At 28.4% G+C, this 26,953-nt stretch overlaps 1 protein-coding gene across 1 annotated transcript in view; it reads left to right on the plus strand.

Moving 5' to 3' along the window:
• Positions 1–15,604: 15,604 nt before the first annotated feature.
• The window catches only part of LOC100169406, a 38,743-nt gene continuing 27,394 nt past the window's right edge, over positions 15,605–26,953 (plus strand). The window contains exon 1 of the mRNA XM_001944272.5: positions 15,605–16,144. Coding sequence (XP_001944307.2) covers positions 16,019–16,144 — 126 coding nt within the window. The 5' untranslated portion in view covers positions 15,605–16,018. The remainder of the gene's footprint in view (positions 16,145–26,953) is intronic.

Raw genomic sequence — 26,953 nt, forward strand, 5'->3', positions numbered from 1 at the left:
TTAGCTAAGTTCAATTCACGAGTTAAATATTATGCTATTGTTGCAGGTAAGTATATCATATACTAATAAATAATTATTAATATTAATATATAAAAAATAAGTCGTAGTAAATAATATGGTTCGAAAGACAGTCACCGAGGTTCTGCGGTACCAGATAATGCTCAACTGAATCGGTCGTATTAGTTTATAATTTTAGATTATTTTAATATACTAGGTAGATAGTATTATATAGGTACATAGTTTATGTATAGATAATGTATGATAATACAATGTTGATGGGAATTCGATTGGACAAGAAAATATTTTTTATACTTGAAGGTAAGACTTAAAAGTAAGTGCAAATTTATTCTTTTCTGTGCAATTGGTATATTTTACACTAACTATAAAAATATAAAAAGCGCAATAATTGGTAAGTACACTGGTCCTAAAATACAAATTTTGTGTTAGGCACGACTGGTCCATGCCCTTATATTGAATATGTATAATATATGTATGGTATAGGTATATATAGATATATACCACCACACTGCTATACGCCGACGTATGGTCATTGTACCTAACGATATCTATACGTGGGCTGTGAAAACCTTGAGAGAAAAACATCCACACACACATACACACAACGGTATAGGTCCTCTTCTCCACCGACGTCGCCGCCACACCCACCCCCGCTTTCAAAGCAGTCTTCGTAAACATCACGCGAGCGTACCTCCATATAATAATATGTAATACGCGTCTAATATTATATTATTATTATTATTTCTTCTCATCTCTCTCTCTCTCTCCGCGTTGTTCGCGACCATAGTTAAAAACTCGTTCTCCGACGGATATTTTTTTTTACCTCGCAACGACGCATATAGGTACGGTATAATGTATCGTCATAATATCGGGCGTATAGCCTCAATCGCGGCGATCCGGACAACCCCGCCACTCCTCAGGACAGCCAAGATCGTCCCCGTGGGCTTTCGAGATCGGCCAGTGGCGGCACACGAGATCAATGTCAAACGGCGCCGCCGCCGGCGGGATTAATGTTTTGTCGCAACAACCGCGCACGACTGCTGTTTATAATAAGCTACAATAATATTATATTATTATTATTATATCGGAGGCGCCGTAGTCGGTTATAAGTTTTTTTTCAATTCTTTCGTTTTTAATATTCGTAAAGTGGTAAAATACAATTTAAATCATCCAGACTCATAATTTTTCTAGAAAAACTTTTTATTTTAATGACAATATTCATTTTTAATTCCTTACTGACTAAGCATAATATTTTTAGTGTAGGTACTTTGATACATATATAAACATCAAATGTTGGACGTGAATAGTTTATGAGTTATATACGTGTTTAGTGAAGTGTTACTACTCTGATCGTCAAAACTTTAAATAGGTACTTTAAAATAATAATAATTACTTGTCTGAAAATTGATTTTTATAGGTTAAAATCTCCAAGTAATAGTCTGCATCAGAATATGAAATTAAGAACATACGTTCTCATTCAAAAAAGTAAGAAATATAAAAAATAATAACAACACAAAATAACAATAGAAATATAATTTTTTCAAAAGTTTCGTTTTTTAACGACTTAAAACTATTTGAAAAACATATTTTCAAAAAAGTTTTTCTGAAATAATGAGTAGGTATAGCTTACGTTAAATAGATCACTACACATAAAGTATACAACTATGCATATAGGGAGCAACACGATAATTATTGTTGTACCAAACACGTCATATCCACTCGGGGTATCATATTATCATAATATAATATTTATACAGGTATATAGTGTCATAGTGTTGTCAGTTGGATCGGGTTGACGACGGTGCAGTTATGTTGCAATTACAGTATAGAACACCATAATTTTATATATTTTGTCGCGAGCATTATTCTCGCCGTATCGCGTGCTCGTCACTGCGGAAAACGATACTCCTCAGAAAGGCCGTAGGAAAGAGCCGTGGTACTCATATAGGTACCTCACGAATGTTGTGGTTGAGTTTTAATGGCGATTCGGACGAATTTGATATCGGTGGGAATAATCGGATGTTCGAGTATAATGTTTTAATGTGATACAGTTCTATATGAGGTATTGGTACATGTAACTGCAGTCGAGTCACAATAACTCCCGAAGTTAAAGGGGGATAACAATTTGCTTCAAGATAATATGTATTATTAGAGTTAACCAACTCGAATTCATAAAAATTATATAAAAACTTTGATCAATATAATGATATAAAATTGTAAAAGCATTATATAATATTAAATACGTATGTGTTAATAACGCTAAAAATATTTAATACAATTGCATTATAAAAGAATTATGACAAAACACGTTATGATAAAATTTTTTTTAAAAGACACAGCTACTAGTGTTACTATACACTATATAGTACTATACAGTATTGGCATTAGAAATATTTCTATAGATATTTAGCTATTCATATCTGACGTTTCGGCTGTTTATCAAATAAGTCTTCAAATTTTCCTATACTTCTTTGAATATAAAACACCTATGTAGGTATCCTCACATTACACTAACGAGACTAATAATACGTTGAATTTATGAATGTTACGAACATTTCATGGGGAAAAAAATTCGAGTCGTCGAGGTTCGAGTTACCGTGATTTGATTATTCAATATTAAACAGTATTCGGCCCAGACGTAATATATTAACACAATACCACATATAAAAAAACACTACTTTTTATATTATGGTAATTTTTTTTTAATTATTGAATAGTTAGAATAATCTAAACATTATTTATTTCTGCTTGAAATAAATTAATCGTTTTCTATAGCTAGGTACGCGAGAATCGTGACACTTTTGAAATGTGACATTGGCAGTTGACCGCGCCTTGATCACATTATTATGATCATCAAAAATAAATAAAATTACAAACTGACTATAAATTATAATATATTAATATAAGACACTAATAAAATAGATAGATGATGATATTGCAAAAATTTAAAAACCGGGACATCTTGACATTGTTGATTTTTGATTTACATCTACTACTCTTTCGGGGGTAGAACAAATTATACTAAGTCTGAAGAATGCTGTAGAGTTATACTATATTACTATAATAAACTTTTTCAACGTAAACAAATATTTTTATTATTATTATTGCTATCTCAACAAAAACTACAACGTTATATTAAATAATTAAACACTGTATTTTTTTCTACGTCGTCGTGCAAAAACCGAATGAGCTCGTTCCTTCAACTAGACGCGACCGTTACGATGGGATTCGTGTATGATACCCATATAATATACCGGAAAGATGGCTGAAACGACATCGACGCCGAACACTATATAGGACATAGGTAGGACATACGAGATCCGGTTAGTATTTATCCGTTTTCACTCTCCCGTTCGGCCAACGGACTTTAGCAACGCCAGACGTCCGTCAGAGCAGAACCACTATTTTTGCGAGCTGTATAAGAATAAATACAATACCGTTAATATACTATCGTGGCGATTCAGACTTGATATAGCCAAAGAAGTCACATCATCTCAGTCTTCCACAAAAATAAACTTAACTACAACACCAGAGACACTATTAAAGCTATATGTATTTTAACATCAAAAACGCTTAAAGCACGGCAGATCAATTATTTGAATGTTGTTCTTCACTCGAACAAATTAAAAATGTAAGACTTAACTTTAAAGAAATGAAAATATAGAAAGAAAAGAAGTTATTACCACTCGAGTAAGAATAGGACACACTCGTCTGACTCATTCCTAACTTTATCAGCAAAGAACCGGCACCGACTTGTGAGTTATGACGCATGCAAAGAAAACATTTGAAGCAAACACATAGTGGTAAACTGCCCTAAATACACTAGAGTACGTAAATTCTTCAACATACCATCTTCACTTGTTCACTAGAAGGTCTAGAACACAAGCATTGAACAAAGAATACTGAAGCAATCTACACATTTTTTCATAAAATAAACTTAATTCAAATTTTTTAAATTTTCATGGGATTTAATATGTTACAACTTGTATTACAACGCCATTAATAAATATGAAAAAAATATAAATATTATTAAGTCGAAGTTTAATAAGCACGCGATAACTGCAACAAAATGAACAATATAGATTAGGTAAGTAGCTAATATTATATTGAACAACAATTTTGAGAATTTAAAAATATCTTTGTTTATTGCAATTTGAAATTGATAAATTTATATTGAAACTATTAAAAGATAATAAATTATTGCATATTTGCATTAGATACGTTTAACGACAATTTCATAAATAACAGCACAGATTACAGAATATGAAGCTTTAAATAAAAATGATAATTTTATTCTAAAATACAATTTATAATTATTATTAAATGTAAGAACTTTTCTATCAGTATCGTTAATTTTTTTTATTTAATATTTATTGATCATGCGTAAACAGTTTTAAGATCATATTGTATTGAGTACATTTAATATAATTTGCATATGAATAAGAGTACCAAATTTGAAGTTTCAAGTCCAAAATGGTACTTTTATTCTCGTCATAGATTGGTAATAAATTATATGCGGAGTGAGACCCTTCATCTGGTAATAGATTGACAAATCTTTGTTGGTAACAGCTAGCTAGAGAGTCGGTCCAACAGCAGCTGTCTCTGATTTTTTTTTAACAGTAAACACTTGCAATAGTATATACGTAATTTATTATTTAACAATATTTATGTGGATGGCAATTGGTTTATGAAATAATATTTTAATTTAATTTTACTTGTTCGTATTCCATTCGTATTTTCATCATCGATTCCTTAGAAATATCAAATATGTCATACTTTATTTTATGGTAGTAATTAAGCATTTGATCAAATTATATAAACATAAATAAAAAAACAATAAAAGTCTATTATATGAGAAGACGTTAAACGAATTCAACAATAATGCATGCATATTAAAATATATAAATTAGTGTAATTTAAGCAAGTTTATTGCCAGATATATCATACTAAAAATATAAGAATTTATGTTGAGGAAGTATGATAATGAATAATCTCTATTTTCAACAATGGTTTTTTGTAATGTTTAATATTACGTAATTTTGAGAAAAGTGTTATATTCATATGAAATAAAACAAAAAAAATGTGTTTTTTGCATTTACTTACAAATTACAATTACGTTTAGTTTGACTATAATATTATTTTTTGTCTTAGTTAGCGGTTTAAATTTTCCATCAAATACACCGTAGTAACTAGTAGCTGGCAGTACAATTTAATTCGATATAGAAATTTGCTAATAAATATCTACCAGGTAGGGACAATGCATTTTTTTTATAGGTTAGGTTAGGTTAAGCTTTCCATATATATTAAGTAATTTACTACGTTTTGCTATAATAATAATTGATTTAAAATTTCTTTTAGATGACTGATATAAGTAAAAAATAATGTCTATAATCATTGTATGCATGCATATTATCGATAATAAAAATACAAAACATCAAACAACTGTAGTCTGTAAGTGTGCGTAAGTATAGTTTTCCATTGATTTTGTTATAGGGCCGTTTGCCGTAAACATTGGAAACCAATTTTGACCTTGGTGAATTGGATTGATAAACGTAACTCTGTAGAAGTTACATTGTAGCACCTACGCATCAGTGGTTTGTTCTGCAACTTATAGGTGCGTCCAATGTCGCTGTGTTCGGAAGGTTATGTTAGAAGTATTATGAATTAGTCATGATAAAATTAAGCACGGAAATTGATCAAAAACAACTGTTTGAGTATTACCACGTGTTTTAATAAAATATAACATATTTTAAATTTTTTATAAAAGTCAGTAATCAGGAAGAATAAATAAGAACTTTTGTGTGAATTCCGAATTAATAATTTCAGACAACCATTGTCATTTCAGAATTGTTAATTAATATTATTACATTATTGCACACTTGTATCGTACTAAAATGTACGTTTTATATTAGATAGGTATTTTCTTCATTTTTGGGAAGTGTTAAAAATATTTTTATAAACAATAATTTTAATGTCAGATTTGTATATAATTGGATTTTCATGTAGTATTACAGTTAGTAAGTTATTACTTTATAATATATAATCTGCCGTGCTAAGAGAAAACAGGATGGTTTTTGAAACAGCAATTAATAATGTTTTTAACAACAAATCAAGCCTTGAAAAAGTGCGTAAATAAAAAATTTATCAAAACTTGCACTATTATGTCTGGACATTTTTATTTTAACTTTTTTCGTTTTCTAAGGAGAAAATAAACTAATAAATATTAAGTATTGGAGTAATTACTAAACAAAGGCTTAATAACTTCATGATAATATTATAGACTTACCGGATTATCGCTTAGACATTTATGAATATTACTTTGTTTAGTCTATAATCATACATTCATACAACATTGTTTGTATATAAAAAACCTGTAACTCCAGCTTATCAAGAAATAATTTAAATTCCTTCAATTATTAAAAAAAATGTATAAAATAATTTTAGTATTTTTTTAATAACTATAATATAATTGTTGAAAAATCAAAATAAAACAGTCAATTTACCTTTTAATAGCATTCAACATATTATAGATTTACGTATATTTTATTTATTTATTTATTTTATTTTATAATTTCAACGCCTGACGGCAATTTTACAAAGATAATATAGGTAGTACGCGGTAAAATGATAACATAATATACCAAAATTACCAAATACAATAATACATTATTACCTAATCATTAATAATCACTTACGTTGTTATATATTACAGTAATGTATTATATTATAATATTGTGATCACTATTTTTATTGATTATTAACCTTGCGGCGCCCAGCACGTTTAATAAATGATAAGGATAAACTGTGATAACCATATTCTTAACAATATCAGTTTAGTAAATTAAAAATTAATATACCAAATCATCATCATTTAATTTATAAATGTTGACTAAAGCTTATGTCACATAAATACCCTTTTTCTGCACACAAGCCAAAAAATGATAACTCCATTATTTTTCATGTACCTATTATACCTAGTTTTTTCTCGGATTTACCGTGTTTTGGCTTACAAAACATTAAATATATTGAATTTACTATTTATTTTCTTATTTTATTTTACAATTTAAGTTGAATTTTAATAGGAAATACGCTATTTTTACATAAAAAATCGGTATAAAACCATTAATATTATCTATAGACATATAAATCTAAATTTAAAAAAAAAATTGAGTTATCCTGTTTTTACTTAAAGCAGGGCAGTAGCCTATTGTACTATTGAAAAAAAACATTTAGTTTTATACCTAGACTGATTGTTGGGAATGAAGAGAAAATAATGTTTTGAAATAGCTGATTCGTATATTATTATTTTTTATTAAGAAATCCCAAGAAGACCAAATTCATGATGTCACATATTTTTGGCGTCAAACAAGCATAAATGCAGGAGATTGAGAAACTTATTTGCAGGCAATTAGAAATAACTGGGAGAGAAGGAGAAATGGCAAATTTTATATTTAGGAGGTTTAGTCCCCAAGCCACCCCTCAAATATTTATCAATGCAAACGAGTATGAAGCATATTGAAGTACTTAACAACATATTTACTTGACACGTGTTGTTGTTTAATTATCATTATTACACCCGACCATAAACACTAAATTATTATTTTGCTTATATAGAAACAAGTGGGTCGAGATTAATCCATAGATTTTATTTTTTACCTGTGTATTAAGATATCAATATGATAAAGATACATTATTACACTATACCTATTATATATTATTACTATACGTATATACACATGTATTGAGCTTAGGATCATATTATACAAAATAATATCAATAATATACATCATAATTGATAGTTACAGGTATATTATGATCTAAGTATTAAGTATTATTTTCCTAAATCATTTGTTGATAAACCTAGTATTTTTTAAAGCGTTACTTTTCAAAATTATCATCGAAAAAATATTCTTTCACATAATTAATATAAAATAAACAAAAACCATGGAATTTTACAATTTACTCTAACAACATAATCTATATATATATGCAAATTATAACCACAGAATATTATTCTGTGTTATAACCATTAAATGTGATTAGATTGTGTTTGTAGACTGATAATATAAACAAGCACACATAGTTAAATGCAATCCATGTTGGTCATTACTCATTAAAAAAAGTTTACCCATGGGTGTGTATGCCAGTATTCGCTTAACAATACATCAGTTTGTGTCATTTGTAAATAGCAAACAAATATTTATAAAAAAATTTACTAATCCTACACATCTACTTATTATAAAATTTTAAAATCGAATGAATAATTATTGTTTTTTTTATTGGAACTCGCTAAATTTTCAAATTGTTATGTGTATCGTGTATGATAGATAACATAGTTTTCTATTTTCCTTAGGTATATTATAGATATAAGTACACAAATATAGGTATATTAAAAAGTGTTATGTGATAGGTGATAACTATAATAATAGTAAACAAATAACAGTAATATTACTGGTATTATAATATTTTATAAATTACTATAAAAATGTGCTGAATAATGTAGATTTTGACAGCAGAACTTTATTATTATACGTAGGTATGGTTACATCAAATCAGCTAGACAATCATTATGTAAAGTGGTTGAACGTTTACTTAATATCTTTTGAAAAAATGCAGTCTCATTTTTTTTTTATTTTTATCTTAAAGGAATTACATATTATTTAACTCACACAGTGGAGAATGGTATTATATTGTTAAAGTCAAGAATACAGATATAACCTAAAAAAAAATCCCAATTTTTTTTAGGTGATTACAATCTACAATATAGTAAGATGAGTATGAATTATAGTAGGATGACTTCAAGAATAAAACGTTTTTTTTTTCTTCAAAATACCAACCAGGTACTTTTATTAAATGTTCGGAAATTTTAAGATGAACATATTTTTTAATATTTTTAAATTCCAAAAATTCTAAAATTTACATTTATTTGAACAGCTTTCCCTGTGGTATTGTGTTTTATATTTAAAAAAGTTTTAATATTAGCTAAATATTTTAGCAAGTGGCCCATTACGCGTATCGCGGTAGCTCGCATCATTGAAATCATTAGCTACTGAATTTAACATTAAAACCTTAGAATTTAGAAGACAAATTAAAGCTGGCTTCATAATTTAATAAATTATCAGATTGAATATTTTAATAATATCTTTAATCTTCTTAAATGCATCTTTCTCTTTATGATCCACACCTACATTCTATGTTTCGACGTGTAAATGCAATTACTGTATTTTTGCGCTGGTCAACTGTGAATGTTCGGAAATAAACTCAAAGAATTTGATTTCTTCTTCCACTCTACCAATGATATGAAATATTGTATACAAAAATATTAAATTTATTATACCTATACTTATCAGTTTTTATCTGTTTTATTTCATGGTATTATATATTATTATTATGTATCTTGTATCAGGTGTATCTAGTATTAACCAGTGTTGTATATATTATTATTTATGTATACTTAATTTACTAACTGTAATCTGTGCCCATTGGGCATTTACTATTCTAAAATAAAAAAAAAACCGAATCATGATTAAGATTGAGCCCATTATTATAGCTCACTTTTGATTCATAAAATGTTTTAGTAATTGTTTATGCGATCAGGCATACTATATTAAAACTATGTATGGCTAACTACATAGGTCTCGTCGGCTCGATAACTTGAATCTAAAGGGGAATAAAAATAATTTTGAATAATGTATTTTTCGAGTTAATACCTTAAACACATCTTAAAAACATTTGAAGGGGCAAGAAAAAAATTCGAGTATGCGAGACTCGAGTGTATTATAATAAAATTCTTAATAATATAACATAAAATAGTCGTCACCTAGTTATAATTTTTCAAATTCCATTTATGTAAACAGCCATGATCATGCAATACGCGTTACTAATAGTTGTGTTTAAAATTGAAATTAGTGCCTATGCAAATGTTGAGTAGTTGAAACTTACTTTAGAACGGTTATTGTATGCTCTATACAAGAACCCTCAGGCGTCTGATGCTCGGTTTGATTTTGTTCTAGTCACGTCGAAATAATACAGTATTGTAATAAATCACTTATATATTATTATTTATTTGCTTATAATAAATTATAACAATAATAATTATTGCGATATGTGCAGCTTAGAATATTGTTTAATAATAGTGAACTGAGCGTATAATAAATAATAATATATTAATATGTATTTTTTTGAAAGAATGATTATATTTTAAAATTTATTTTAATATGTTGATTATTAAATAAAATATAATATTGTGTAATATAAAGATTTTATAATTATATGTACGAACAGTAGATACGTACTACGTACATTATATTTTCAATATAACCATAGATATAGTAACATGGGGTATAATGGCGCACTTAACAGCTGTTATGTGGTATCATACATGTTTTATAATTAATATTGTTATGCTGTTTTCTGTTATACATAAAATGTAGATTTCAATTTTCCAAAAGTTGATTTGATCAAAGCATTTAACCAATAATTCTAAATAATTAGAAATTATAACAAATGCTTCTTTTTACCCCAACCTGACGTGTTGTTTACTAAAATATTAATACACATTACTACTTCTGTATTAGATAAGTACTGAAAGTTTACAACAAACAAACAAAATTAATACTTTATCTCAAATTGCCGTCAGAACTTCATCAAATATCGATAAAATGTTTTATCACGTTTGTCTATGAAAACAAAATCATAATAACAAAAAAGTTTGCCCAGATGGCAAATATTAAATTATTTATTCACAATATAGTTAATTTTGCCCCATGTTCCATACCCAGTAAAAATCTGATTTTAAGTTTTGAACAAAATAGTATTTCTTGAATTTTAGCGAACTGATAAATAAAGTTTGTCACCAGGTTTTTTTTCGAACAAGAGAAGGTGTTTTAGATTTTATTTATTGGTGACCTTGGTTGATTAGAGCGTGCATTTTTATGCATGAACAACAGTCAACTATGTGTTAGTTAGTTTTTTGAACGTAAATGTACAGATTATTGCTATTTGGTACTAATGACTCTTAATTATCTTAATAATCTAAGACATATAATTTAAATTTGTCCACTGAAATATGAGATTATACATTTAGGTAGGTATCTAGTTAAATATTGTTATAAATATGATATTATGACGTTTTAAATAGACTTGGTCAATTAATTTTTAGGTTTTAATTTTTGTGTTAAATTGTTTTTAAATGATTGTATATTTGTAGGTATTACCATAGTTTATCAAACAAATAAAGAAATCAAATTTTTATATCAACGATATTTCAGGTTCTATGCTAAATTTAAATTGCAACATTGTTTTTTGATATGTAGGTAGGTACATCAAAGTAGAATTATTTTATTTATCGAATATCCAATCAACAATCTATTAATTTATTATAATTTATAAGTTTATAAAATGTTAAACACCGGAGCAGTGCGCAGTAATTATCCGAGAGGTATATAATTATTTTCTTGTTACCTACTCACTTAGTCTACATGTTAAATATTAATACAAGGTGATCTTTAGAAAAGTAAACCAGGCTAACTCGGAGAATATTCATACACGAAACATTAGGTTAACTTTTAAAAGATTACTGACTATATAGTATATCTTATTTTATATTATTGATGTTCTTGATTAAAATTATTTTATTCCGTTTATTCTTTTAGCCGTTTGTCGAATACGATTATTTATCGTGAAATTTGTTCAACTGAGTCATTATAATATAGTTACTAGTTAGTCATATTTGGAAAAAGTTGATATTTTCCTCACGTCATAAATAGGGAAAAAATGAATAATTATTTAGTTGAAAATGTTCGCGGATAATAACACTAAGTCGAACACTGACAACAGAAATTCAAGATAAATTTAATAAAACTTTTGGTGCCACTCAACACAGACCAATATAATATATTCTATTAAATATTAATATATATTATTAACTTAATATAATATTTATTTCTTTACTATAAATTGACCATCACTGTTGTAATATAATTTATTATACTATACAATATTGTTTTGATAATTACACATTGTCCGTAAATTATAGTAATAATTTATTGAATTAAATAAACTAAAATGGTTGACACCTTCATATCTTTTTGGAATCCCGTCAAATAAATTATTTTTTTTTTTAAATTATAAAAATAGGTGAATCGACTAAAATATGATTTGATAAGAAAAACGTTCAACTCCTGTCTCCTGGTTTGTAGGCAACTTAACTACCGCTCATATCGAGTTTTAATTTTAATTTTGTTGGCGCCTATTATTATAGGCATACTAAACACATTGCTTTAAAGTTTAAACAAAATATTATTATGTTTCAGAAGGGGCATTAAATAATTGAAATAAATAATTTTTTAAAAAATTGTATAAAATGAGTATGTAATTTGTTGACAAAATATTAAATGAGACATTTTTATTCATATTCAGTACTCGGTACGAATGAATAATGATTACTGAGTATAGTTTTATTATTAAAAAGAAAACACGTTTCCTAATAACAGTCATTATTTTGTTAGTTGTTTTCTCAAATACAACATTAAGATGAAATGAGTTTTAAGCGATTAATTATACTATACACGTGTATAGTGTAATCCAAATAGGTCTATTCTACTATATTACAGTATTTACAAACACAATTGACAGCTAAGTTTAATAGAATAAATTTGAATACAGAACAAGAATAATATGAAACAATTTGTATTTGTTATTACAATACAATAATAAGTATTTAATGAGAGTTGAGTGTTGTCTGTCTGAAAAAAAAATACCTAACATTTTAAAGCACCTTAAATTTTTACTAATATTAATTATTTCTTATATAACTACAACACAAGAACCCGTGTACAATTGTGGAAAACATACTGTATTATATGGTTTACGAGGTGTTAATATTATTATACTTCTCAGTTCTCACAGTGTGTCCTCGCCGTTATGAAAGTTATGAGAATAATATTAGGCTTCAGTTTTTTTAAATTCTTATAATTATATTATTTACACGTATTCGAATACAATTATTTTTTTTTCTTAATATTTCTTCCACTTACTTATACATTCAAATAATTTTCAGTGTAATATTATGATTACGAGTTAACAATAATTATAGAAATTACCATTTGATATTCAAAAGTTAAAGCTACATACTGTATTATGTATAAGATAAAGAATTATATTATTTTAAATTGTATTTAAAAACGTTGACTTATTGTTATTGAATTGCATTATATTACATGTCAAATACTTAAATTAATAGTTAAAAAATTAAAACCTAATAATTGCAATAATTTTTTTTTATTTCATTCGGGACACACCCAGCGGGATCTTCTATATATATTATGATTTTTGTTCGTTGTACAAATGTTTACAATTTATAATAACTATTATGTTACAATAATAGTATGTTTTAATTTTGAATTCTTTGTCTAAATGTTTTGATAACATTTTTAAGGGTTTATTATATTCTTTAGTTATTAATATTTACGTATTCTAAATAAACACAAACATATAAAATTTTTTTCAATTTAATCGCTTAGTAATCAATATTTATTTTTTAATTTTTAAGATTCATATTATTATAAAGCCTTTTACGATACATCGATAGGCTTTTATTATTTTTATTATTATAATGACTTTAACAGAGCATCTATATCTTCTATAATTTATAGTTACTTAGCTAAAATAGGTTAGTTTTTTCTAAGCGTAATGTCCCATATAATTTTCAATAAAAACCCATATTTTATATTTATTTTAAAAAGTTATAATACATTTTCATTTTATCACGTTTTCACTAAGACACAAATCTTACACAAAAATAATAAACAATTTAATAACTGATAATGTCAATCATTATAATCAGTATTTAGTATTTACATGATATTTTTCCATCTATGAAATTTAAAGTACTTATGCGATACAATATGCGTTCTGATAATTGGTAAGTGAAACAATATATAATTATATAGGTAATTAATGATTCTATTTTGTCTTATATATTCTTTGCCTTGATAGTGATTGCAGGTTGACATCTTATTATTTATGAACTTTTTAATACTCATCAACCGGTTGCCGGCATTACGAAATGTTTTTTACATTATGTACAATTGATGATAGGTACTTATTTAAATAAAATGTTCAAAATTGTTATAACTAGGATTCATCAACAATTTAATTAATGGTGCTGTGGTTCCTAGATTGATTTACTCTGTATTTATTTTATTTGCTGTCCATGTACAAAAATATAAATAAAATGTTATATAAATAAGTGTTGCTATTTTAAATTGTAATATTTTCACTGCATAGAACAAAATTTATAAGAAGTGAAGCATAGAACTATTCTCATAGCTATTTATGGGGACGGAAAATATTATTTTGTTTAGACATACCAATCAAACTGATGAAATATGAGAAATTAATGTAAGCGCTTTGACCGTGTTTTTTTTCTGTAAAAACCACTACAAACTATATTTATTAATATACAAATAGTTAGGTATAATTTGTTATTTTATTTGCATAATTAATAATAGATAAATCTCCTGCAACGTCAAAAAAGTTTATTTTTTGTCTAATCATAATAATAATGTTTATTTTAACTTGTACAAGTAATAAATATATACCTACCTAATGTTAAATGTACCACCAATACTTTACAATAAAATTAAGATAATTAATTTTTTTCTCCGCAATATAAATAATAAGTCGCATTTAATATTTTTACCCAAATAATTACTTATACCCAAATATTCAATTGTAAATATTTTAAAAAAAATTGGTATAGATAAAAATCGTCATTAGTACTTTCTTCTTTCACAATCTAGTACCTAGAATCTACTTGTCATCTATTATTGTTTACAACAGGAGCAGCAGCAGCCAACTATATAGCATCTATCTTATTCAAAATTTCGATCACTTGATTAAGTGTAATTATCGTGTGTTTTTTTTCTACCGAAACGAGACCACCCAGAAAAACATAAATACATTATCGCCTCATTGTTCGATACAATATGGTATTATACGGAGTATGAACTACTGGTATAATTCAAAATAATGTGTGTGTAGCTACATAGTATAGGGGGAAACGATGATGGACGTCGGATCCACGTCGTGTAAGAATGTGTTGTGGTATTATGGTACACAAAATATTTTTTAAAGCTTATAACCACGAGTATAAAAATCTATCGCATACGCGTTTTATACCTACAATTCACCCCGTCCGTGCGTCAAGCACATATTTTTCTATCTTTATCGTTCGTTGTTTGTTGTTGTTGTCGTCGTCGTTGCACCGAGTGTCGTCGCGAGTTTATCCCCATTGGAACGCCACTGCAGCAGCAGCAACAGCAGGTGTAAAAACTGACAAAACCTGCTGCACGACCGTCTGCGAGGAACCGGAGAGAGTCTGGGAGAGACCGAGAGCTGTTAGTGAGAGAGTGAGAGGGAGACAGCGACTTGGCGAGTGAGAGATGGAATGAGGGACATACTGTGTGAGAGAGAGAGAGAGAGAGAGAGAGAGAGAGAGAGAGACAGTCGCGACGGAGACCGAGGGCGAGAGACTCGTTTTAGGTGGGAGGACCATCGAGCAATTGTACACGTTAAGACTGGGTCTCTACACTATTCACTATTGTTCGAGACGGCCGGTTTGTCTGCCGTGTGTGCGCCGTGTATATTATTCCCGTAACGAGCAAGCGAGCGAGTGTTTTTTCTTGTTGTGTGATCTGCGCGTGTGTGTATGATAATATATTCTGTGTGCGTGCGCGCGCGTGTTTGAACCCCGAGTTTAAGTAAATATCATCGCCATCGCCCACCGCGGACGGGCTCGTCTTTGCAGGTTTGATTTCGAAAATGTGGTAAAATCTCGACGGTCGATCACGAATTCGAAACCGGAATCGTTACCCTTAATCGTATAATATCTCTCGTCGAAACACAGCATTAACGTGTAGTTTGTTATTGTTGTCACATCGTGGTTTACCATCTAACAACTACGAGTCAAACGCCGACCAAACACAACTCAACGAACATGCCTTGTTCCGCAGTCACTCTTTCGTTGGCCACCATCACGGCCATCGTGGCCACAGCTTTACTGGCAATCGCTTTTTCCACCGACAATTGGGTGTACTACGAAGTCAGAAGGAATCAAATACAAGTGAGTACCTACCTCCATGACATTGTTGATGTATTCAAAATGTAAATATACGTTTCCGGGTTTATGCGTAACCTCTATACACGTTGCCGTCCAAATAATAAAATTATAATAATGGCAATAAACGACCAAACATAACACGGTTTTAAATCTATGTTTGTAGTTTATTATATTTAGTGCTTTGGTTTTTACCTCTATCTACATATTGTATACATATATAATATATAAATATTATACACTTGACGATGGTACCTATATCGTGAGCCTGTGTAGTGGTCAGTGTGTTCGAGAGCCTATTTCATTTTGTGTATGGTTTTTAATACCTATAGGATCCGAACAATAGGCAATGAAAAATTAATCTATTCGGTTCACCATTGTTGAAAGAGAAATATTATTTATAGATTTTTATTATTCATCGATGAATACATGTGGATGAACACAAGCTGCGTGTCGTTGACTAAACCACCAGAGGTTAAGTTCCCACGAGAGCATAGGTATTGGAAAATTTAATTTCTGTTTATGCGGTGGTCATGACTAGAGATTAATAGACATTAAACATATATCTATTTATTAAACACAAATTGGTTACGGGAGTGCGTTATTTTTTTGATATCTTGATCGGGCAATGCCCTTCGTACACAACCACATACCCTAAAAAAACTACTTGCGTGCCAAAAATACATAATTCTCTAGGTGTAAATGTATTGTATATTATTATGCATATTCGGCGTGATTAGGTACTATATTTATCATGCATTAATGTTTTATATGGTTGTTTTGAAATGTGAACACCACAAGACAAAACTATTTCCAAATTTGGATAGAAGGGTACTTACTTACTCGGAATATTTATAATTTTTTGAACTTTGTTGAATTCTGTCAATTGGTTGCAATATTTTTAATATCTTAGAATATATTTTACCCAAAACACGTATATAAGTACTACATAACAGTAGTACGCATATATAAGGAGAATAATTTAAGGTCAAAGACAGAAATGTTGAAAAAGTTACTAGCACGGTTTTCATCGGTAAATGGTAATCATTACATTGTGTAAAATAAAAGGATGTAAACTATATATTACAGGTAATCGTAATGATAGTGGAGCAATAAATCTATCATTATATTACTTTCCAATTAAATTATAAAATCAAATAACTTCGATATTTCTATCCACGTCTGCAGGCTCGATTCAGTTACATTTACAGTTAGGTACCTAATTTGATCGTACTTATCGTACCTCGTTTGGGAAGTTATAATATCATACAATATTATGCAGAAATTCAGTATAATATACTTCTAAACGTACCTATACGGAAATGAGTTTTTTTTAATTCTGAAATAAACCCTAAAACCAGTTTACATATTTTGCGTGGAATAATTTGATAGTATAGAAATTTAATAATTAATAATACATTTATGGATTTCTGGTATGGAATAATATAAAACAAATTAACATTTTGTAAACACTTTAGAGGAGTATTATAATTAGGGCTCGGAAGTTGTGGGAATCGTATATTTTTCTGTATGATCACAATTTATAGCAGACCTAGCTAGAAATTTGAAGTATACAATCGCGAGTTGAAAAATTGAAAATTGAAAACGCATATTTTGCATATTTTACCAATTTTAGCTAAAAAAGTACATATTTCATTGATTTTATATACATATTATGCATATTTTATATTTTTCTAAAAAAATTGATTTTTTTCTTCCTTAACCTGTATATTTCAACTAATATTGAATATAAAACTCAAAATTATCAACGAAGGTATTTATTGTCATCGCCATAGTCAATTACGGAGTTAATAACAGTGATATTGTGACACGCATTTAGTCTATCATGCTAGTATGCCGAAATACTTATTTGTAGGGATCAGAAGTTGTAGGAATTGCATATTGTTTTGTATGATCTCAATTTATAGCAGACCTAGCTAATTAGATAGAAATAGAAATTTGAAATAGGTATACAATTGCGAGTTAAAAAAAATTGAAAATTGAAAAGGCATATTTTGCCAATTTTAGCTAAAAAAGTGCATATTTCATTGATTTTATACGCATAGTTTTTCGCATATTTAACATTTTTAATGAATATTTTGCAATTTTTTCGTGCATATTTTACATTTTTTAGCTCCTACAACTTCCGAGCCCTAATTATAATCATTTGAAACAAAAATCAATCATATTTACATCAATATTTCAAAAACTATATTAAATAAAACTTTAAAAAAATAATGAGTTATAAAATATGGTAATTCTATATGACTTAAGATTAATATTAAACTAAATTTGGTATAATGTTTATTGGATTTAAACGTTAAAAACTAAAAAGTATGTAATAGCTAAACATTTGATAGTAATATTATTAAAGATGGTAGGTATACTACCTATCACCTCTATAAACAGATGATAATAATTTTAGAATGTTTCTATCTTATATATTGTGCTCTAACCAATATGCTCACAATTATGATATAATCAATAACTTATATAAAATATGTATTAAAACAATTTATTTGCAAATTCATATAAACTACAGTTTGTTAACAATTTACACGAATTTAATTTTATTTTTTGTAGTATTCAATATAATATACATTATTTCTCGAAATATAGCTGATATTTTAAAATATAAAAATTCGATAATCATTGAAATAATTTATAACGAATTTTTACAGACCGTCAGCATGACTATTGACTAATAGTTACTGAGTAAGACTAATTAATTTAAATGATAGCATATTTTTTCTTTTAAATTCTAATCCTAGTAACCTTAATAAATAATAATCCTAATTATACGGCATAATGTTCATATTTTGTACCAAAAAAGTGATAATATGATATAATTATTATGATTATAATATCACATTATACGAGAATAGTAAGTTATTAGTTCAACGCTAATAGGAGAATTTAATGGTTTTTATGGATGTTAAACTTACGTCATTAAAAATTCAAATGTCGCCGTGTGTCCACATAATGATTTTTATAAGTAATAATTAAAATAATAAACATATTACTAAGTTTAGTTAAAAATTAAAACGAAAATTGCTGGAAGCATTTATTCGTTTCAAGTGGACTATAAACATTGTTAACATTTATAAATCATAAGTAATATTTTATTGTTGTATATTAATATAATATTATATTATGACCTATACATTTAAAATATTATAATCATGTAATATAGGAAATAGATTGTTGAAACTTGAAGGTTACTTATAACAACACTAATTTATGTGTAAGAAATTAATAAACGAATCTAAAACTTTTTACGAAAATAAAATGTATTTATATAAAATGCATTTATTGAGGTTACTACTCTAAGACGTATGATTTCAGTCATTTAATTGGTTTCACGCTAGACGCATGTCTTACTTTATCAATTCGTGTTACTCGCGAAAACCGTATTTCGAGTTACAAATAACCGAATAAAAAAACATTGAATGTATAATATATGGCCATAAATTGGAACAAGAAATCAAAAATGTAGTATATTGCCTATTTATTCGACTATTATAGATAATATTACTGAAGACCGGTAATGGTTGCAATCTGAATCAATAAGGAGTAATCATAGGAATATATTATTTTTTAACGTAACCTCGGCTGGCCAGTTTACAATCTCTTTCTACATTTATTAAAATATTTTCAGAATCCAAGTAAATGCAAGTATCCAAGCTCCAAATATTCCACGTGTATATCATTTTCTTATAAGAAAATAAAAATAAAATTATACGTCACTGGAGAAATAATAATTTCCTAATAAACATTTCATATTATTATTAAAAGATGAACGAGAAATATTTTATACATTAAAAGTATTTTTTTCAAACAGCACGGAAACGTGTATAAATGAATTACTTTTTAATTAGTTTATAGTCCATAAACCTGTTTAAAGAATTATAATTTAACTACCTCCAGTGGTAGAAAATTAGTCATCGAGTTTATTATTATATCCGTCAACATATAAATATTTAGGTGTATTAAAGTTATTTGAAACTGGCTACGTAACTGGTAAATTCTGATATTATATGTATATTGTAATAAAACAAATTATGTTGGCGTTTATTATTATTGCTATTAGTATTTGAAGTAAATAGTTATTGACGTCCGTTTTTTCATCGTAAAATAGTAATTTTTTCACTCTACTTTCATTTTCACCGAATACTGATAGACGATAGTAGGCACAAGCGGGCAAACAAGTCAAAAAATTCCAACTACTTGAAATGAAAGTTTTTCCAATTACCAAGAGCGTTGCCGGGGTCACTAACCTGACTGACTGGCACGTAGTTAAGTATTGACCAGTCCGAAGAGAGTCGGGACTTTTTTCTTATAGAAAATGGTCATCGTCATGTATTCCAGTGAATTTCTATCACGAATCTGGTGAGACTTATCTGCTGATCGATTATCGTTTTCGACATGGATATTATAAATGTAGAAAAATAGCGAAGGTAATGAAAATTACGAGACAAGCTTTTTTTTTACGCATGTTTACGTCTTGTAGTATCCACTGTTAATTGTAATGATCTGTTAAATGATTTCACCAGGACAGTTGAATAACAATATTATCGTAAATTAATTATGTAGTAGGTAAGCAATAAATTATTGTGATGGTTTTATCTCGTGTTTAGACACACTTTAATGAATACTGTTTAACGTAGGTAATGATTAAATATGTTTAATAAGGACCAAATTTCTCTAATATTATATTAGGTACACCCTAAACTTTGTCCGCTCTATTAGATACGTTTTATTTTAACATGAGAAAAACTCTCAGTCTTACAACTCACAAGCTATAATATTGTTGAACCGGGACAATGGAAGTAGCACTCTTTAATTATTATGAATATTAAATATAATAATTTTTGTATAAGAGCGAAATTATAAAAGTGAAAAGGGCGATAGTATATTAAATTTAAAAAAAAAAGTTTTTAATATTAAAATATGAACTGTTTCTGCAGTAAGGTCAAACATAACTATTTTTTTTTTTTAATTTTAAGTTTTAATATTCGTAAAAATAATATTACTATCGCACTCAATTGACGCTGTTGTTTTATCTTTTAGCAGTTTAATTGTAACGTGTATGTATTTACATTGAAATGATAAAATTGCGGTGGATCACTGATAATGCGTCATAATAACACACATAGTCGTGGGCTTAGAAATATATTTTTTTTCTAAATGTCAATACATATCAATGGTACCATTCCCGCGACCATGGTCTGTCATAGACAAATAAATAATATTAGCTTTTACATTATATTTGTATGATATTCCTATATAGTATGCGTATAAACTATAAAATACAAAATATATTGTCCAACTATTGTAGGTATACGTGCAGTGCTTAATACGTTTTAAAAATGTGATGTATTTTTATACACTTGTTAAATCCAAAATATAATATGGTTTAGAAGAAAAGAAAAGAAATAAAAATACTTTATGTTTTAAACGAGTGGTAAGTTGTAAGTAAAAACACAAAAAGCACCTATAATTATATATCTGACCGTATAAAGATTATATTTACATTTTACAAATGCATAATAATAAAAATAATATGATGTTACTGTAGACTGTAGAAGCTTCATGAGAATTATATTAGAGTTCTTCTCACTTTCGCGTTGTTTATTTTCTATTCTTTAAAAGGTATTAAACGATTATGCTTAGTTTTTTTCACTAGCAAGTGAAACTGTTTTTACATTGCTATTGGTAATGTAAAAACTAGATATTATTATACTAACTACATGTTATATTGTACGAGTGAGAATGTGGCTTAACAGTTAGCATAAAAGGAAACCGAGAGAATGCAATTGGAGCTTAGTTACGTTAACGTTGTAAATGGATGCAGTGGCAAAACAAAAACTTACAGATTAGAAGATTAGGTACATATTAATATTTATTCTTTTCTAAAAAGAATCAAACTTTGAACACTAAATCACTACGCTACCTATGCGATTATTTTTCGTATGAAAACAGTGCAATTAGGTTGCGAATAAAATTTATTTATTTTTTATTTTATCCGTACAGGTTTTAGAAAAAAATATGGATGTACGATATTTATTGACAGCGATTATTCAAAAATGAAAAACATATTATTCGCCTTGTTCTGGTTTTAATACATAATTCGTTGAACACGATTTAGGTTTAATAACCAATTTAATTATTTCATATATTCGCGTATATGCTGGCACTTACCTACATTAGTAGTCTAACTTCCGTTGATATTCGGATTTTCAGTGAACTGTTTTTTACCGTTTTAATCAGGCTCCGTTTAAATGCTTAGAGTTAATAATATAATCATGTTACACGTACACAAATATAAAATGGATGCTGACCAGAGTTATAATTCTCTGTTTATATAGGTATGCATAGAAAATAAATAATAAAATATGTATATGACTACATAAATGTTAGTACAGTGTATTGTTACATCAATATTTGATATTCAATGAGAATTTGATATATGATATCATCTATATTATTATAATAGCTTTGTAATCATTGTGAATAATTTTAATTCAGTAAATCAATATTGTAATAAGAAGTTTTCATTTATTGCACCACCAATACTGTGTGAGTATTTTAATATACGACTAATTTTGCAATATCGAAAGGTATAATTTATTATTATTAACATATATAGGCATGACATTTTCCACAGTGTGCGTAGGACGTAGGTGATACATATTTGCACTAGTAAAAACGTGATCACAATTTTCCTCGATTACAAAATTACACGCAAATAAATTTGAATGAAGATAACAAAAATAAATGAAAATTATGAATACTTTATGAAACAAATTTTTCATTACAAAACAAAAATTAATAATTTAAAAAAATTGTAATAATAATAAAATCACTTTTGTTTTAAATATTTTGAAGAGTATACCTCAGGTACAGCCTATAGTATTGAAATTATTATCGTAATGAACTTACGATTATGTACATGTAATTTAACATTAAAGATCCTTATCGTGGAATTTTTTTGGAACGATTTAAAAAAATAGGATCTTAGATGGTTTTATTTTTAAGAACACAATTTATCCTTGACTAGGTAGTATCGCTTGTACCCGAGTTAGCCTCCCAGGGTGTGCAACTGTTCCACACCTGTTGTCGTGGTAGTGCACTCTGAATATAGTGAACTGCACCCCTTGATAATTGCAGCTGCAGCGCCAGTGCATGTATAAATATATTATGTGCAACTGCGTGAATTTGATACAGTTGTTGATATAATAGCTCAAACCACTGAATGCGGGTTACCTATTTTTGTTTTCAACAAGACAAAACAAAAGAAATAACAAAATAAAATTGCGTAAGTCGGTAGTCGTGCGGTGTATTGTGTTTTTGAGATAGTATAGTCTATAATATACCTATAATATTATATATCTCGTGGAGTCGTGGCACATATTATACGTTGACGCGATATGTCCACACGATGATGACCGTATAATTATCGCTGAACTCCCAGACTACATTATCTATTCACGTCTAATACGATATTGAACCGACCGAATTCCTCGCTTTTGTGGTGTGTGTGTGTGTGTACATAGGTACGAACCGTGTAATATGTATGCGGCAGAGGCGTCTCGAAATAACGGGTCCGGGGCGTATATGTACACAATACGTAAATAGGTACCTACCTATATCATATTATTGGTATATTATTATATTTTGCGTCATCTTTGCGTTTATTATACCGTACTCTCGTGTCGTGTCGCACCGAGCCTCATTTTCATTACATAAACGTACTGGGCGATAATACCTACCTATATAATAATAAAATATTATGTACTCACAAAAGTATAATATATTATGTATATAATAATCTAATACAAAGAGGTCAACAATACAGTGAATTAATAATAAATTGTGTTGTGATTTGTAGGTATATATCGCGATGTACCTGCCTGCTATAGACAGGCGGAGAGAGATACCTCGCTAAACCCACCTACCCATAATATTATATTGTCCTGGGTTGAAAAAAATTTTTTAAGAAAAAAACTCTATGACGACGTGTCCCTGATACGAGTTATTGATGCGGAATTCCACGTACCTGTATATATATATATATATATATATATATATATATATAAATAATATTGTTATTTATTGTTCTTCTTCACCGGTTCGATCTATGCCGAAGACAGGCTGACACTATAATATTGTTGCGACGACCGGACGACGGCCGGTTCAGTGTTTATCCGTCGGCATATTTTTTAAGGAGGAATGACGTGGGAACACGACACATATAATAACACTATACTATCCGTACACATTTTATGCTCAAATAATTTCCATCAAAGACAGTGTGTATACATTGTGACGATAGCGTATGTATAGTAGATATTATTATATTGCACAATATAATAATAATATAGGTAACAAATTAAATAAGTATCAGTAGTTAAAAATTTGGGTATACATTTTGAATCATTTAAATTCCATCTTAAAACCATTTTGAATACATTTTACAAAATGCTACGTTTTATTAATAGAAATATTTAAAAAAATTTAAAAAAAAACCTCATACACGTCTTGTATTAAGAAATTCTTACAAAAACATTCAGAATATTATTGTTTATTCAGTTTGGATTTATTAAACCTAAGAAAACATCTTTTTGATATTTTATTAATATTTTATGATCTACTTAATAGTCACATTTACTGGATTGATAGGAATCAGGGTCCCAACATTTTTTTTCCAGAATTAATGATTTTTTGATATTCCTCACTGTCGTAAGAGTTATAGTGCAGATATTTATTTTCATCGATTAGGACTCTTACCTAATAAAATACTGTCTGAATTCAACGGATTTTGTTTATTCTAAAATAAATGTAAACAAATTTAATTCTATTTTACGTTTCATTTATTATTCTAAATTTAGGTTTAGTATTTAGTACTTAATATTTTAATATTGTTTCGTCGTGTTTTATCTGTCATTGTAATTATTTTCAATGTTTCGAAATCATATATTCAATGGGCATTGGCCCGTAAAATTAATTAATACATAAATTATAACATCGCATAGCATATTATATATTATATATGAATCGGTTAATGGGTTAATCGGTGTATGGGATGCTTACCTATTAGGATCTATTACCTGTTGATAATAATAATAATAGTAATAATATTAATATGGATATTACAGAAACGTAGTTTTTGACGATATGACTTACAATATATTTTGTTTAGAAATATTATAGTTATTATAAAATGCAAATTATAAACGAGAATAAAAATGATTTCCGTTGAAATCCGCGACGGATGATTGACAGACTATGAAGCCGACTATTGTCTAATCGATATCGCCCTAACGGTGAATAATATTTAGTTATAAAAAATGAGCCATAAACTCGCACATGTATCGCTGCGGAAATATTGGAATATCCGTGGATGATTTCAGCGAAAACGCGTGTTGGTGCATACCTACATGGTTGAACGAGTGCAGCTGCAGATGTTCATATCCGCAGAGAGGTTAATATTGTTATCGCTACGACAGATATTATTCTTTTATAATCATAAAAATAATAGTAACGGTAAAGTTGTAATTAACGTACGTGAACAATAACATAAAGACTTTTATGATTGGACTAAAGTCGAGTTGAAAAAATAAAAGCATCTACCTATATTGTTATTATTAATGATACGTTAATTGTCCCAAGTGGCGAGGATTTGACTATGTCCGTCTAAATATTCTATTAGCCGCCTCCTCCTCACCACACAGACAGATTTTTAGTTATATTGGATCGAAGCCCCAATGTTAAAATTGTTAGCTCCCCTTCTCCTGAAATTTTAATGGATTTCCGCCTATGGTGCAGAGGTTATAATTGTTATCGCTACAACAGACATTCTTTTATAATAACAAAATAATAGTAACGATACAGACACATTAACGCACGTGAACAATATTATAAGATAAAGACTTTTATGATTGGACTAAAGTCAAACTAGAAAAAAATGCATCTACCTATCATTATATTACCTATTATTGATGCGTTAATCCTGCCAGGCGGCGAGGATTTGAGGTTCGGTGGTCTGTGTTTAATAATATTATGATTTTGATCGTCATCCTTGAACTTGGTTAACCCGCGGGGAAGTGTAGTGTAGTTGTACTGGTGTGTTGGTAAGGAATCACAGTGCCACTACCCGATAGGTATCTTATTACGATGTTATCATTCACAATATAATATACGGTGTCGGTGTATGTTACCAAACCCGTCGAGTACAGATTACTAACTACCTAATACCTATTATAGGTGATGGCTACCGCCAGATGACATATTTTGATAAATAATAATAATTCGTTGAACTTACTATTATGATTTATGATATATAATGTACACCTGACGACGTGACTTGCGGACGTGAGCGATGAGGGGGATTGGGGAGCGATGGTGGAAATTTGCATCATAATCACTGGCCTAAAACTGTGTACTGTGTAATTTCATCAAAACAACTGAGAAGAACATTTCTGTTACGTTTTTTACTAGTTTTTTAGGTAATAGGTAGTTATATTTTTATGTCATTGTTTTATATTGTGTATAAACTTGAATGATTACTATATAACTATATAAATATATATTATATCTTTTAAATCCGTAATTTAGTAATAAGAAAAATAAATTGCATATTATTTGTTATTAGCACATACCCTAATGTTATTACATTATGAGGACGCTAACGCACCCACGTGTGTTGTCTCTGTCTTACACACGCACGACATAGCAAATTGTCATTCATAATTCTCAATACTGAGCTGTTAGTTTTGATACTAGAGTGAATCAACCTATTATCAAACTTTTAGG

This window comes from Acyrthosiphon pisum, chromosome A1 (genome assembly GCF_005508785.2).
Source record: "Acyrthosiphon pisum isolate AL4f chromosome A1, pea_aphid_22Mar2018_4r6ur, whole genome shotgun sequence".
Lineage (NCBI taxonomy): Eukaryota > Metazoa > Arthropoda > Insecta > Hemiptera > Aphididae > Acyrthosiphon > Acyrthosiphon pisum.